Raw genomic sequence first — 16,527 nt, forward strand, 5'->3', positions numbered from 1 at the left:
CGTACAAGGATTGTGTTCAGCATTCGGGTATACGTTGTTTCTTTCATGTGGATGGTGCTCCATCCCCGTTTAATTGTCGCTTTCCATCCAGTGCTTCCGGATAATGATAGGTAGTTTGGTGCGCCCTGGCGACCCATATCTGGATAAAGGAAGCTACATTCAGATGCTTACTGTGCAGCACTGCGTAATACGTTGCAAGACTCCTGGAGTGAAGGTGTGGCATTGAGCAGTGTCGTAACGTGAGTGTCCCACGTGGCTTTTCAGTGCACATCGTCAATATTTTGCAGTTATTTTTAATCATTTAGCAAGTCCCAAGTCGTGATACATAGGTTCCTTTTCTATTCCAACTGTGATAGAATCGAGAAGCCTTGATGTGCGTTATGGGCCTGGGGCGAAGTATTCAGAATTTATTTTACTACAGGTTTTATCAGTTCAATTGTGGGTTTTAAGCAGGACGAGACCGTAAGATCCCCTTCAAAACTGGTCCTATCGAGTGTACGTAACCATTTCTAAAGGATCCACAGCAAAACGATGCTCTGGACATGTCAGAAGCATCACTTAACTGACAGTTTATAAACTGTTGTGTTGTCCTCGATTCGAGTCTACCTTATGCTGCCAGACTCATGCTCCCTGCTTCTCTGCAACGGAATACCACGCGTTCAAAAAATCGGATGAGGCAGAAATTAAGAGAGCTGTGTTGGATGCTTAAACCACTCAATAGAGGAATCCTCTGTGCAGTTATTCTTTCCTCCGGAGGAGAGATGGCGCTAGAGAATTATGTTTGTATATGAAAGTTTCCTCCGTTGCGCGGTTCCTCAATGGTTTCCTGGCGGCGCCGTATTGCGGACACTCATAGAGAGGGCGGGGGAGGGCATAATGTACAGAGGAGGATTCAGCTCTGGAAGCTGTTAGGGCTAGCGTCCACCATTTTGGCTCTAGCGATTCTGTCTTGTCATTTTTTCTGTCTGCCCGGCGTTTGAGCCACAATGGCGTTAGTCGTATAACCTCCTCGACTCAACAAGCCCGCGGGGGAAAGAGATAATACTGGGGGTAAATATTCGGGCAGTTCGTGAATGTGTTCTTTCTGTGGTTGTCTGTTGGGAGTGTTTATTATTTTTTACTGACAGGTGCTTTCATAAAGGGCCCATTGAGGCTCGTTTTTCTTAATTTCTTCGAAACGGAACGAAGGTTGGATTTCTTCCTGATTACAGGAGAGTTTCTTTGACAACAGACGTGCAAGGCGATGTGAACGCGGGGGCAGACAAGCGCCAGTTTGTTGCAGCGCCGACATCGCGACTCGCTGTAAACCTTGCCTACATTTAAATTGCCCTCTGTTCATCGGAGCCCGGAGATGATAAGTTTCCCCGGTTTGGCCACTGCTGGCGACGGTGAGAGGAACAATATGGCGCCGGGATTCTCTGCCGCTGGACCAGTCCGAGCCTGAAGCCGGGGACGTTACATGATGAACCTCTGCGCGCAGTACTTAAGGTACACTGGCTTCCTTCAATTTTAAAATGCCTGTTGTGATTTAATGTTACCTTGGACGTTTTTAATGCCAGAGGATATTTTTTCCACGGTGCTGTATCAAGAGTATACAATACAGATTGTCGCGACATACAATTTTGGCGATAGGTTAAAATTATGTATTGTCCGTCTTTTGACTTGTGGCGTGTCGTCCGTAGACACAGTAAAGCAGGGTGTTTAGCATATCCAGAAACAAGTGGTGAGTCTGGAATGACTAACTGGGCAGCTTTGTTGTGCTCTGACTATTGAGCCTTGGGTTTGTAAGCCACTCTGGTAATTTTCATTTAGAACCTTTTCTCAGAATTGTGGGTCTCCTCCAGCTTAATCCCAAATATCTTACAAAAGGTGGGGATAACTTGCTTGACTTGCAGCGCAGAATCCAGTTGTATGTTTACGGTTTCGATTTTTTTGTCTCAGTCACGTGGGTTCACGTTCAAGGTTGTAAAGCGAATCATCACTGAACATGCTTGCTTCAAAATTTTTTTAATATAATGTTGTACTTATAGGTAAACTTAACGAGGGTTGTAAACCAACTAATTGGATCTTTCATAAATAGTCAAGATGATCCAAAAACCAGAAGCTTCGCTTAATTTTTAAGGACCCCTTGGGAAGGTTTAGTGTATTTTCATACTCTTCCTGCTTAGAAGCGATTTCAGTATCATCTTTTCACCTGCACGTGGGAGATTAGCTTATTGAGCGCGGTATTTCAAATATATTCGACATGAAAAGGGTGCCCATTATTCATCGCTTCCGCACAGGACTTTTCATCGCACCGCTGGTAAACGTGGTACTTTTGCTGGGTTGGTTTGAACGACATTGTTGTATTCTGGTTTCCGGATCACTCATCGTGGCCTAGTTCCTGGCAGAGCAAGCATGTCACGTTTAAGGTCGAATAGAGTTTAAGTTTTAGATTACATATTACATTGGTAAGGCAGAGAAAGATCGAAAGCCTGTTTCCGGTACAAACATGGCAACAAAACATCGCCCTGCTATAGTTTTCATACTAATAAACTGCCGCAGTGATGACATGCCAAATAGTGAGTCGGTATGGTTCCATTTGTCAGTTGCTTCCTGCCAAATGCTGAGCCATTTGAAATCTACTTAAACAGTAGATGCTAAAGCGATTATTCAGGTGTTTTTGTACCATTTTATATTTTAATAGTCTTTTTAGGTGAGATGTGACAAAATGAATAGCATTTTGTTTGCCATAGGTCAAGTGGAAAGTTTTGTTTTAATTACTATTCTGTCCTTTGTTGTACAATAATGTTTGAATTGGGTTTGATCTTCACAAACAGGGTTTTTCGAACTTTTCCCCGTCCTAGGGTAAAAAAGTGAAGAGTTTTCATTAAATCCTTGTTAGTGTAGTTTATATAGTTCGTTTCAGATGTCACTTCAGCCAGCCACCTATACATGTATAGAATTCCTCGTTTTGGGAAGACTTTACCTGAATGCCATGTGCAATTTATTTAGTCAGAACAAAATGTAAATTTTATGTTTGTTTGGCTTGTAAAAATTTGTTTTTGTGTGCCATATAACAGTAAATCTTTCAGAGCACCGTGTTGTGTATACATACGTCTTAAGTAAAACACAGTGTTGAACAGCAATCTTTAACCTCGGCATAATGTGAATTTGCCCTTGGGGATCTATCTCTGTACTTATCTATCATTTAAAAAAATGCACACAAAATACTTTGAAAAGTTGAAAAAAAGACATTTAAACTGATACTTTATAGAAGTTAATTTATAGTTTCTTTTATAATCTGATTTATTTCAGGGTGTGTTTATATAAAGTTCTTGCAACTCACCATTTGTGTTTGCACCACAGTTAAAAACCCATTTAAAGCTAATTATTAGTTTATTGCATCTTAATAATTAATGGATTGCATCTCCCGAAAAACAGTCTTGCAGGGAAGCCGTATTTGCACAAAAATTTGGTTCCTGGAGTATGAACATTCTAATACTACACAGTTGTATGCATGTTCAGTGTTAAGACTAAGTACTTCTTCCTCGCAGCTCCAGACAGTCTGGCCATACTTAGAACATTATACCGTAGTAAATAAGTGAGACCTGATGTGTACTTTCTCATCTTTGGGTTGTTCTTACCTTGCTCTTGGTGCTGCCAGTATACTTCATGCATCCCCACAACTATAAAGTAGATCTATGGAATTTAATTAACCATAAATGTGACTGGGTGAAGTCTTGTGAAAGATGTACTCACATTTTCTTTGTCATAGCTGAAAACAAAGTTTCATGGCAAAATTTTATTATTTTCAGTTTTGGAGTAGGCTAGTTTAGAATTTGTTAATCCTAATATTTTATTGTAATCAATGCATAAATATTTCACAATTAAAACAATTATACTAAAGAATAGAAAGAAAACTTTATTAAAGGTTTAAGTTTGAAATAATTTTGCATGATTTTTGGGCATGTTCATGAACACTTAACTACTCTTTTGTTGAATAGTACCCAACATTTGCTTTTGATTAAGATTTAATATTTTGATTTATGTGAGCTCTTAACAAGTAATGCATCATGATGTCTCTGATCTGTGTTGTTGTGGCTAAACTGTTCTTGTCAGTCACAAATTTGAAGGCCTTCAGCCATTTCATCTCACTGAACTAAAGATCATCAACTCTTAAGACCTGTGACACACTACACTACTTTGTCAAAGAGCATGTCAAACTTAACAGCAGCAGTTGCTGGGTCTCTTCACCTTGAGAATGCCAGATTAGATGATGGAGATCCCAACTTGTTCATTGCTTCTCAGCACAGCTTCAGATTTCCAAAGTATCATGAGCTCACCACATTTTGACAGCTTATTAACATGCTGCCTGATAGCATTAGTGGTTGTACAAATGTTTTTCAGTTGTGTTGAGTTCAGCTGTAGTCTCTGACAGTCTTTTTCCATTCTGTATTGGATTGACAAACTTGAGACATTGGACAGACAAACTTCTCTTCTGCTTTCACAGTCCAGAACACCTGTTTTACTCCATTCAGACTGAACACCTCTTGGTTGTCCGCTCTCACACACATGAGCCAACTTGGTAACAAAATCTAACCTGTTGAATTTGTTGTGGTTTGTCACGGGCTACTATGACTGAGTCACTGGGGATGGTCACAATATATGATTTGTGGTCACAGGCATGTGCTGCAACTGTCGACAACTTACTGAGGTTATGTACATGATGGCTACTATTGGAAAAAAAATTTAGAAGATTTAGTGTGATGGGGGCTTAATTTGCATGGCAGGTTTCCTTCTGTGTGTGGTCCTCAACTGTTGCGTATGGAAACCCAATTTTATAGAATTATGTCTTTGTTTTAGGTCATGACTCAAGTGTTTTATGGTGTTTATATCTTGATTTTGATTTAACTGCTGTTAAGAAATGGTTTCTGTTTTCAACAGTATACTCGCATATGTTTGGAATCGTCTGTATTGCTGCATGACCTAATTATGCATCACTTGGTCAGATGGTTTGCAATAGCACTTACAAATGTAGAACAAATGAAATAACTTCCTCGAATTGTAAAGTATTAAAGCATCTGTTCATTTTCTAAACACATTTATCCAAAGCAGGGTTATGAGAAAGCTGGAGCCTATCCCAGCAAGCATTGGACACAGTACATGAAAAGTATTAAGATGTACCTAGGAGTGCTCTGAACCCACACTCTTCTTGGATGTCATTTGTAAAACATTTGTAAATTTGAGTTCATTTGCGTTTAAGAAGGCTGTTCTGATAAATTTTCATGCTGGACTCATTAATGCTGCGTTAAACCCAGATTTGATCGTAACCAGCTGCATAGGTTCATGATACCCCAGTCAAGTGTAGAGAAAAGCCAAGCAAAATGACACCTTTTATTGGCTAACTAGAAAGATTACAATATGCAAGCTTTCGAGGCAACTCAGGCCCCTTCTTCAGGCAAGATGTAATCAAGTACCCCAGTCAAGTGTAAATAGTATAGTCACGTTATTACAAAGAGAGCATAAATTCACACCCTTTAATGTCCAGATACTACCATATAAGATGGTAGAGATTAATATGGATATAAGGTCTTCCGTAATGTCCCAACAGAGACAAGAAAAAAGGAAAAAACTTTTCGGCTTGGCTACTTTGAGAGAGGTGGTTATAGCTAAGTTGGACAAAAGGACAAAACTTCTAGTGACAGTAGTGAAGTAACCAAATCAAAAACTTGAAAAGAGATAATACATTAACTAAATGTCATTCACCATATAAACTGTCCTGGAAGTCAGACAAATGGTTTGATTTTGAATTGAATGACAAAAAACATATAATTTTACACAATTAAGGCTTTACAGCTACCAGAGGAGGCAGAGACTGTTCTGAACATTCTGCAACAGCTATTCTCTATGTCATTAGAGAAATGTTATCAAGCAGTGACCTGCCTCTAAATTCAGATTTTTTTTTTTTTTTTTTTTTTTATGGGCTAATTTTTTTAGAGACCAGGTTGTTTGTATAGCCTGATGCCTTTTTCAATTTTATTTGTAGAGCAGATATTTGAACTTTTCTTGCACTGCAGTGTGTTTAATGCCGGCTTTGTTATTATGGAGTTTAATTCTCAGAAGATTTGTTAATCAAGGTATTGCTGTATTTAGGAAAGAGTCTTACTTTATTATAACTGCTCTTATAAATGCCAACTTTCTTTTATTGTGCCCAGATTGGCAAGATCAACAACTAGTTCTTCATGCATTTGCTCTTATTAAGGTACACTGGGAATATCTGACAGTGGAATGCAGTAAGGACTATTTCATGTCTCTGTTGTGTAAGGCATAGCTAACCAGGATTTTGCACAATTTCTTTAACTGATGTCACATTATGTGATTTCTAGTTGTGGGGTAGGTCAGATTTGCTGACCACAATGGCTGTTGTCGTCTCCGGACCATGTCAGTTTAAACAAATGAAAATTGCTGGGTGCGTCTGCTCTACCAAGTGCATGATGACCTTCCAGCACAGTTGTCCTCGCCCCATTTTGTGTCTGCTGATAGCCCACTGCCCGATGGAGCCGATGTTGTACAAAGGATTACCAAAGTATGGCGAGTTCAACTACAATCTCATCCCTTTTTTTCTTTTTCTATTCTGTTGTGTTATGTAAAATACAAGACATCGGACTGACAAGATTCTCTTGTGAGGTCCAAAACACCTGCATTCCTTATTGCTTGTTGCTGCATTATGTGCATTGTACTTCCAGATGAGCATTCATTGGTTGTCAGCTTTCACGCAAACAGAGTTCGCCCTTCTACTAAAGACAAAATCAAACTTTTTCCTTGTCATAGACAGTTGCAGAATAGTTGTGGTCATTTGCTGGGCATGTTATGTTACATAAGTGGATCCACGGGGGTCTGCTGCTGAGGTGGTGATTTCTTTAGACACCCTTTGATAATGTAATGTAAATGAAGACTACAACTGAAAATCTCTGGAAAAGTCACATAATGCAACATAACCTTTAGGTGTAGAAAAATGCTGCCATTTGCATCCAAGCATAGCTAATTTTGCTTTCAAACATCAATGGTGCACTCAATAATGGTCTGTATAGTTGTATGAGCATCATTAAAAACCTTCTTCTGTTATGTCTATGGGATGAACAGTGGAGTCATCAGGTATGGCTTCAATGGGTAAACCTTGTTACCATTGGTCAGTCTTTGGTTATTTAGCTACATCTTAAATAACGTACTACAACAGCCAGTCATCCCTTACACCTTCATGTTACAGATAAGTGGCAGTGGATTAAGCTGTTGTACATTTCACAGACCACAATTTTAAGCAACGCATAATTTGTGTTATTTGAGCTGGAAATGTGTAAAATAATTTCATACTTATGTATGAAAAAGCATTATTGAGTAGAGCCTTGATTTATACATGTGTACAGTATGACACAGGTGACATTAGGTAGGTTGGCAATCCTGTTAAAACCCTGCTTTACTTCAGTTTGCTGTTTCACACCATATGTAACTGAATGGAATATACAGTAGTATTAGTAGGGCTCTGAATATTTTTTTTTCATTGTATTTTTTCCCCCTCTTAATTCTCTGGTTTATTTTTTGTATTTTGACATTTGCTTTTTTTTACTCCGTTTACTGTAAGAAAGTATTTGTAAGCATCTATAATAATACAGACAATAGCTAAGTGAGGCTTTAAATTCTTTATAATGGCACTTCTGCATTTTTTTAATTGAAATTACATACTTGTACAAATTACATTTACACATATCCAGTAAGAGCAAGAAGGTTGTTAGACCATACATTGATTGAATGAATGATTAATGTTCACTCTATAACTGAAAGTAAATAGTTTATTCAAACATAAATAACAGTATGATTCACAGCTTAAATAATCTAAGTTAATTTAACTAACAGGGCATACATGTTATATGTTCTTAATCAGTTGTGTGAGATTCCATCTCTGATGTACACTGAATTTTGCAGTACTAGCTAAAAGTAAAAGAAGGTAAACTAATAGATATAAAAGAGGAGGATCTCTAAAAATTTGAACCCTCCTTTTGGTGCTGAAGTAAACCAACCTAATATCTAAATAATATCACCATTCTTATACAGGAACTGAATCTAATAAGTATTTCCCTACTCGAGACTGGTGATTAAAAAAAAAAAAAGAAAAAAAAAAGCTCTTTTTACTGGTGCAAAATGTTACTAAAATGATGTAAGCTCTATGGAGCATTAACAAATCTTGCAATACCTTCCACCACACCATCCTCAGTCAGTTTAAATATGGGTGTTCTTTTTGGGTTCAGAATGTCTGTATTGCAGGGAAAGCTTTTGTAACCCTCTCCAGAATTGTATTGCCTTGTATCAACTAATTTTTAGTAGCTGTTTAGGGCTTGAATAGTATCTTTTAATAGGGATGAAATAAACATATTGGGTAATTGAATATGCAGATAAATATTACTATGATTAGTTGGCTTAGAGGAACATTCTAATTTGTAAATGAAATAGACTCTAACAAATGATGCTTTTCTTTTTTTAATAGTTTTACACTGCATTGACTTTTACTATTAAGTTTCCAGGGAAATAAAGCTTTTTTTTTTTTTGTCTAAAGTTTGAAATAAATTTCAGAGTTGAAAAAGGTTCAGTAAATTTAAATAAAATTTATATAAGTCCAGCTGTGTACTCAAGTACATATTTTTAGTTTAAAGATGCCTACTGGGAACTTCAGAATATCATAATATTGAAAAAGGCAACCATGTCAGCATGTTCATACTGTATTTCAGGCTTGCTGCAGTATAAGAGATGCTCCAGTGGTGTCAGTTTAGCAGGAATATAAAGCAGCATTTCTCAGGAATAAATAATGTAGTGATGACAGCAGTGCACCAGATTTTCAGCCACCAAAATATTCATATAAAAATGGCAAAAAAGACCAACTGAGCATTTTGCCAAATTTGTAAAAATGCATATTTTATTGCTAAGTGTGTGATTTCCCACCCCCTCCCTCCAGGTAAAACTCTTGTGATGGTTATGGGTGACACTTTCAAACAGTGCTTGCTGTTGTATGTGGAGTGAGTGATAGCATTACATGGCATTGCACTGTTGTGTGTGAACTAGTTTTGTATTAGTTCTAAAATTATGACTTAGATATCGATACCAGCTTTCCGACCTTAGTACCAGTATGAGAATGGTTCAAAAGCAAATAAAGTATAACTCTGAGAATACCTGTTTTATTCCAGCCTTCCTGGTGCACAGCTTCCCTCTTGATAGCCATGAGGATTTCATCTAAGTGTTGTTTTATGAAGTTTCATGAAGTACATAAAATGCATGTTTTTTCTGAAACTACAATAGTAAGTGAAGAGTGAATGGGGGTGGGAAGATTGAGAGGAAAGCTGATGTTCACTTCTGATACTGAAAATTGCAAAATGCCAGTACTGTACCTTTTTAAAAACATTTTTTGTACTTTTCCAGTACTGGTTATACCACATGATCCTAGTGTGGACACCATCTTATTTTAGATGCTTGTTTTCAACAAGCAAAGAGAAGTAGTGACATTCTGTGGGAAACTACAATGCTTTTTACTAAAGCAGAGAAAGAGAACAGGTCATACTAGGACAATTTAAATTAGGTTGCAACGCAATGCTTTTTAAACCAGTTAAGTTTAAAGTATAAGTTCAGAAAAGTCTAGCAAAATGACACCTTTTATTGGCTAACTAAAAAGATTACAATATGCAAGCTTTCAAGTCAACTCAGGCCCCTTCTTCAGGCAAGATGTTGATTAGGTTGTTGAGGTGTTGGTCAAATCGGTAGTTCAGAAATAAGTGTAATATGATCAGTCAATCAGCCGTTGGTGATAAGTCTTAACTTTTAGTACCTTATGATTAACAGAGCTGATGAGATAGACTGAGTGAAGAATAGAGATGTAACAAGAACAATATTTTGGTTCTAATTTGGTACCAAAGCTCTGAAAATGTAATGGTACCAGCTTTTTTACAGAAACGGTAGTACTGATAAATTTGGTACTGTGCTCATGCGTGACGGTAGATGAATTACTCCAGAATGCAAAATAATGCATGAAATAAACTTGAGTGATACTACATAACAAAGGGCTTATAGTGTTGATGATACAGCGCCTCATCAACACACGTTGAAAAGAAAAACAGCAGAGATTATGTCTGGAAATGCTTCTGTGTTTGCACAGGAAAATTTCAGTATAAAGGTCATCGTACTTATTTAAAATTAATAATAAAAAAAAAAAAGAGAGACACACACACATTGGTTTGCATTTTTGTCACTTTTATCCCATTATGGAATTAATTCAGAAGCAGATTTGTGCATGTTTTGAGAACTAAGTAATGTAACTAATCAAAACGGTATATCATTTAGCTTGTATTGTCACACATTGTAAGATACATTAAATATGTAATTATTACTTATTTAATTATTATCAATTATGGAATTGAATTATTTGTAAGATATTTGTTAGGCAGCATAGAATGGTGGTCTGTAGGGTAATGTTGGATATCAAGAAGAAAATGAGAGTGAACTCAACACTAAGGTTGAGATCAGGGAATAGGTAAGACAGACACAGGGTGGCAGTGAACTGGGCAACTACAGCAGAAGTGGAAAGGGAGACAGCTAGAAGGGTGCTTGGTGTGATATCTGGACAGAGGAAGAAAGACAGATGCCTGGTGGTGGAAAGAAGTGCAGCAGAGGATACAGAGGAAGAGATAGGCAAAGAAGAAGTAGGATAGTCAGAGAGATGCAGAAAGTAGACAGGAATACAAGGAGACAAGGCGTAAGGTGAAGAGAGAGATGGTAATGGCTAAAGAACCTGTACCAATTGCCTAGACAGAGGGACCAAACTGAGAAAGATGTGCAGCAGGCTAGAGTGCTAAAAGATGGAAACATACAAGCAAGGAAAGTATGTTAAGCAGATGGAAAGACCATTTTGAAAGGCTGATGAATGAAGAGAGAGAGAGTGAAGGTTGAATGATGGAGAGAGAGTGAATCAGGAAGTGAAACGGATTAGCAAAGAGGAATTAATGACAGCTATGAAGTAGATGAAGAATGCAAAGGCCGTTGGTCGAGATCACATACCTGTGGAAGCATGGATGTGTTTAGGAGAGATGGCAGTGGAGATTTTAACCAGATTGTTTAATGGAATCTTGGAAAGTATGAGGATGCCTGAGGAGTGTAGAAGAAGTGTACTGGTACCGATTTTTAAGAATAAGGGGGATGTGCAGACCTATACTAACCACAGAGGGATAAAATTGATTACCCACAGTAGGAAGTTATGGGAAAGAGTAGTGGAAGCTAGGTTAAGAAGGAAGGTGATTGGTAAGCAGCAGTATGGTTTCATGCCAGGAAAGAGCACTACAGATGCAAAGTTTGCTCTGAGGGAGTTGATGGGGAAGTATAGATAAGGCCAGAAGTAGTTGCATTGTGTCGTTGCAGACTTAGAGAAAGCATATGACAGAGTGCTTAGAAAGGAGTTGTGATATTGTATGAGGAAGTCTTAAGTGGCAGAGAAGTAAGTAACAGTGGTACAGGATATGTATGAGGGAAGTGTGACAGTAGTGAAATCTGAAGTAGCAGTGATGAATGTATTCAAGGTAGAGGTGGGATTACATCAGGGATCAGCTGTGAGCCCTTTTATTTGCAATTGTGATGGACAGGTCGACAGACCAGATTAGACAGGAGAACCTGTGGACTATATTTGTTGATGACATTATGATCTGTATCGAGTATAAGGAGCAGGTCAAGGAGAGGTGGAGATGTTTTCTACATAGGAGAGCAGTAAAGGGCAGTAGGAACAACACAGAATACATGTGTGTAAATGATAGGGAGTGAGAAGAATGGTGAGGATGCAGAGAGTAGAGTTGGCGAAGGTGCATGAGTTTAAATACTCTGGATTACCAGTACAGAGTAACAGGGAGTGTGGAAGAGAGGTAAAGAAGAGTGCTGGCAGGGTGAAATGGTTGGAGAAGAGTGTCAGGAGTAATCTGTGACAGACAGGTATCAGCAAGAGTTAAAGGGAAGGTCTATAAGACAGTAGTGAGACTAGCTATGTTATATGGATTGGAGACTGTGGCACTGACCTAAAAACAGGAGATAGAGGTGGAGGTGGCAGAGTTAAAGATGTTAAATGTTTGCATTGGGCGTGACAAGGATGGACAGGATTACGAATGAGTACCTTAGAGTGTCAGCTCAGATTGGAAGGTTGGTAGACAAAGTCAGCGAGGTGAGATTGTGTTGGTTTGGACATGTGCAGAGGGGTGCTGGGTATATTGGGAAAAGGATGTTAAGGATGGAGCTGCCAGGCAAGAGGAAAAGAGGAAGGCATTTGAGGAGGTTTATAGATATGGTGAGAGAGGACATGCAGGTGGTGGTTGTAACGGAGTAATATGCAGAGGACAGGAAGATATGCATAAAGATGATCTACTGTGGCGATCCCTAATGAGAGCAGCTGAAAGAAGTCGTCTTTGTCACACATCTGTAAGAGGATAACAAAATTATTGCTTTTAAATAGTGTCCTATAAATGAACAAATGCTTTGTTTTCATTCTCTACTTCTAATGAGCTTCTGCATGTCCATCAGTTCAAGCATCTCTCTTTGTTCTAGCTGGTGCATATAGTTCAGGGTCATACTGTGGTGTGACTTACATGCATCCCCTGTTACTCATATAGGACTGTGGGATATGGGAAGACTGCCAGCTTAAACAGCAGTTATAGCAAGAAACATTGATGCAAGTGTCAAATGAAGTGGTTGTTTGGCTTGTTTACACCGGCGATGACATTAGTTGCTCCCTTTGTTGTTAATACCAAAAAAAAATTTATTTTGGTTGTCTGACAAAGCAGCATTAAATGCATATTGTTACAAAAACAGCTTTAAAGAGTTTATTTAAATGGGATATTTTTGGAATTGTCTTTTTAATTCACTAATTAAATAGTACACATATAAGGTTTGCACTTTTAGCATGGATTTTAAACAGTTTTCATTTACTGAACAGAACATCTCTGAGACTAAATTCAGAATTTTACACATGCCAAGATAAATTGGGCAGTTTGATATGTAATTTTTTGTAAACATTATGATGAAATCTCTCCCCCGAAAGATTATAAACCCTGTTTGTTGTTACACTGTGGGGATCCCATCTCTCCCATTCATTAAAACTGAAGCTTTGCATTGTATTTTGAAATTTATGAGTGCTAATACTTGTTTACTTAAGATAGTTGGACAACTAATTGTTGGATATACCAGTATTATAACGCTTTTGTTAATGTTAGTATTTGTATGTTTTATTAAAGCAAAATGCACAGTATTGTTTACTTCAATAAATTCAGACGCTTAAATTAAAAGCCATTGAATGGGATTTCTGTTTTTGCCATTCTGTTGAAACATATAGAATTGGTTTTGGTATCGGAATACAAAAACTCTGGTATTGTGACATTCCTAGTGAAGAATTCAAAAATATTAATAGTGGATATCTGACAAGTTAAAAAAAAAACCTTGTCCATTGCTCCAATATGGAATTAATCTTTTGCTTACGCATTTTAAATGTAATTGATTCATAGCTGTAGCATGCAAAATATTAAAAGAAATAATTGCTTAAATTGAAAGTTCTACCACTAGTCTGAAATCATGACTGAGCTCCTGTTTGAACTTTTAATGATGAAGGAATTATGTGTTAATACTGCTGTGCTGAACAGACATTCAAATAGTGCAGCTGATACTGACAAGATAAAAGAAAGTAAAGTTTTCACTGATCTATGTACATGTGATGATACCACTTCTACTAGTACAACTACTACTTATTGCTACTACTATGATACAGAAGCGAAGGGCCTATAGTTCTAAGTCTTAGTCTTACACATGTGCAGTTAATAGTGCTACTAAAAGTGAGTTTGTAAGCATTAAATTTGTACTGCTCTTTTTAAAATGTTATTAAAGAATTTAAACACATTTAACACAACACATATTTAAAGAGTATAGGGATATTGTTTTCAATCGTTTGTTGTTTAATGAAAGACATAAATGCTATAGTTAAGGCCAGTCCTGTATTTTAAATGAGTCCACAGACATGAGTAATGTCTGGTAGTTTTTGTTGATGAAACAACAAAGACAGATTATTATTGTATTATGAAATAATGGATAGCAAGGTAGATACCTTTTTAGTGTTGTTCATTTTTCCTAAATGTACTAATATAAACCTCACATCTCACAACAGTAAGTGTCAAACAAAGCAACTTTTAGGACAGTCCTGAACATGCAAAGATTTGTTGTTGACGGGCTGCAGGAGAGTTTTTACCCCCAAGCTGTTAGACTCCTTAACACTAGGCTGCCCCCTGGAACCTTCCACACTGCCTCAACCACTTCTAAAAACAGAACTTTTATACATGTAAGCCACTTTCATGGAAAGACTAGTATGCATGTAGAGAAGAACTGAAAATCTCATACTGACCTTTAAGTATTTTGACACTCTTGTTATACTTACCTGTCATTGTTTACACATGTCTTAAACAACTATTATACACTGATAATTTCTGTATTATCTATATCTATTATTTATTATTTATTATATTACATATCATACACATTAATATTGCTGCTAGTTTTTTGTCTTGTCTTTGTAAAATGTCTTGTCTTGTTTGTTTTTTAATTTTAAATTTAAATTTTAATTCTATTTTTTAATTTATTTACACATCATGTTGTTACACTGTGGACCCTGAGCTTCACAATTTCGTCTATCTGTATACTTGTATGTGGTTGAGATGACAATAAAGTTCACTTTGTAGCTTTAATAATTGCTGAGATTACTCCATAAATTTTAACTGACATCATTTGCTTGTTCGTGTGGCACTGATAGAATGGTGATTGGGATTTTATTTTTATTGTATTGTTTAAAGAAATATCTTTAAGTAAATTAAAACAATTTACCCTCACATATGCAAATAAATGAATCTATGATAATTTTGTATCACTTTGTGAAACTTGTTAAACGCTTCCCCTCCCCAGTCTAACAAAGTAAAGCCACTTGATATTACCAGCTGATCAAGTGCCCCATTTTGAGTTTTTTATTTTGAGGATACAGATCATAAATTAAGTGATTAATTAGATACTTATCTAGTAGTGAGTGAATGATCTATTTCCTGTAGTTAAAATAACAAACCACAAGTGTTAGTTGAAAAGGGCTGTTTAATTGTTCTCTGTCCACATTTGGCCTTCGGCATTTTTCTCTACATTTTTCTTCCCCAACATCCTAGAGCAGAACAATGTCTGAATGTTGCTCAATGTAAGAAGACGTGAACAGCACATGTAACAAATTGACTGAACAATATTACGAGAATGCCACATCAGCTGTGAGAATGACAGAGGCTGTGATTGTGCATTACAATCATCCAGCTCTGTCCTGTTCAGCAGGATGCACAACAATGCATCTTGGATGATTGTGAAGACATTCAGGTATAAATGTTACTGAAACACATTTGAAAATTGTGCCAAACATGACCTTCATAACTGTGAAAATTCATTGTTGTTTGTAAGATGAAAAATGTCATTAAATGACTTTCGTTGAGTACCCAGATATTCATAAAACAGTTTTTTGTAATTTTGGGAAGCATGTATATAAATCATTTTCATCAGAAACAAGTCTGGTTTTCCTCAACACATTTTTTTTAATGCGGTTTTCCATCCTGGGCTTGGTTTGTGGTAGCTAAATCCATGAAACCTGAAGTTACAAACACACTTTCATAATGGTTTTAGCTGGGGCCATCCATTTGGCTAAAAAAGTAAGGTTTAAATGTACCATATTAGCTCTTAGATATTTTGTTATTAATTTTTTTTACTTTTTGCTTGTGTTGCATCTGCAAAGAAAGACATGCTTATAACTTGTGCACTGATTATTAAGCAGGGGAAAACTATAGCCTTCAAATGAAAGTGACACATGAAAACAAGACCTTTGCAAAAAAGTGTGTCACCAGGGACAAACTGATGAATTTAAAAATTGAGAGTGCACACAAAAAATGTTGACAAAAAGTTAAATACAAACCTTAAAAAAATAGAATAAAAAAAATAAAATAAAAATGACAAGGTGTGCAGGACCATGTCTGACTGACAAGTTGAGTCTTGTGGACTGGAGGAGAGTGACCAATGAATAACAGATGAGACTAAATTTAACTTGTTTCCATTTTTTTTCCATTTTATAATTATAGCAGAAATGTGATACAGGTAGTGGTGTGCGTTATTGGCAAAATCTGTTTTGTAGGATTTTGTTGATGATAATTACACAATATTTTGCATCCTTCAAAAATGTGTTTGTAAAAGTCTTTAATTGTACTAGCTCTGGCTCACTCGTTAAGAGAATATTAATTGCTGCTTATTGATATTACTGGAAAAATGTATTTAAGGAAAACTAGTCATGTACTTTAAAAACAAATGATTCAAGTAACAATAAAAAACCTCTATCATTAGTACAAGTATTGCTGAGATCAAACAATGTAAGTAAAGTACGACACAAAAATTACCGGACTGGGCTTGGGGCTTTCCTGG

At 36.8% G+C, this 16,527-nt stretch overlaps 1 protein-coding gene across 2 annotated transcripts in view; it reads left to right on the forward strand.

Annotated features, from left to right (window-relative positions):
- The first annotated feature begins 907 nt into the window (after positions 1–907).
- Positions 908–16,527, forward strand: part of smg7 (SMG7 nonsense mediated mRNA decay factor) — a 117,446-nt gene continuing 101,826 nt past the window's right edge. Inside the window, exon 1 of one of the 2 annotated variants that reach the window (XM_028811344.2) lies at positions 908–1,488. In XM_028811344.2, coding sequence (XP_028667177.1) covers positions 1,460–1,488 — 29 coding nt within the window. In that variant the 5' untranslated portion in view covers positions 908–1,459. The remainder of the gene's footprint in view (positions 1,489–16,527) is intronic. The other variant, XM_028811345.2, reaches the window with a different exon arrangement.

Source organism: Erpetoichthys calabaricus, chromosome 10, assembly GCF_900747795.2.
Source record: "Erpetoichthys calabaricus chromosome 10, fErpCal1.3, whole genome shotgun sequence".
Lineage (NCBI taxonomy): Eukaryota > Metazoa > Chordata > Cladistia > Polypteriformes > Polypteridae > Erpetoichthys > Erpetoichthys calabaricus.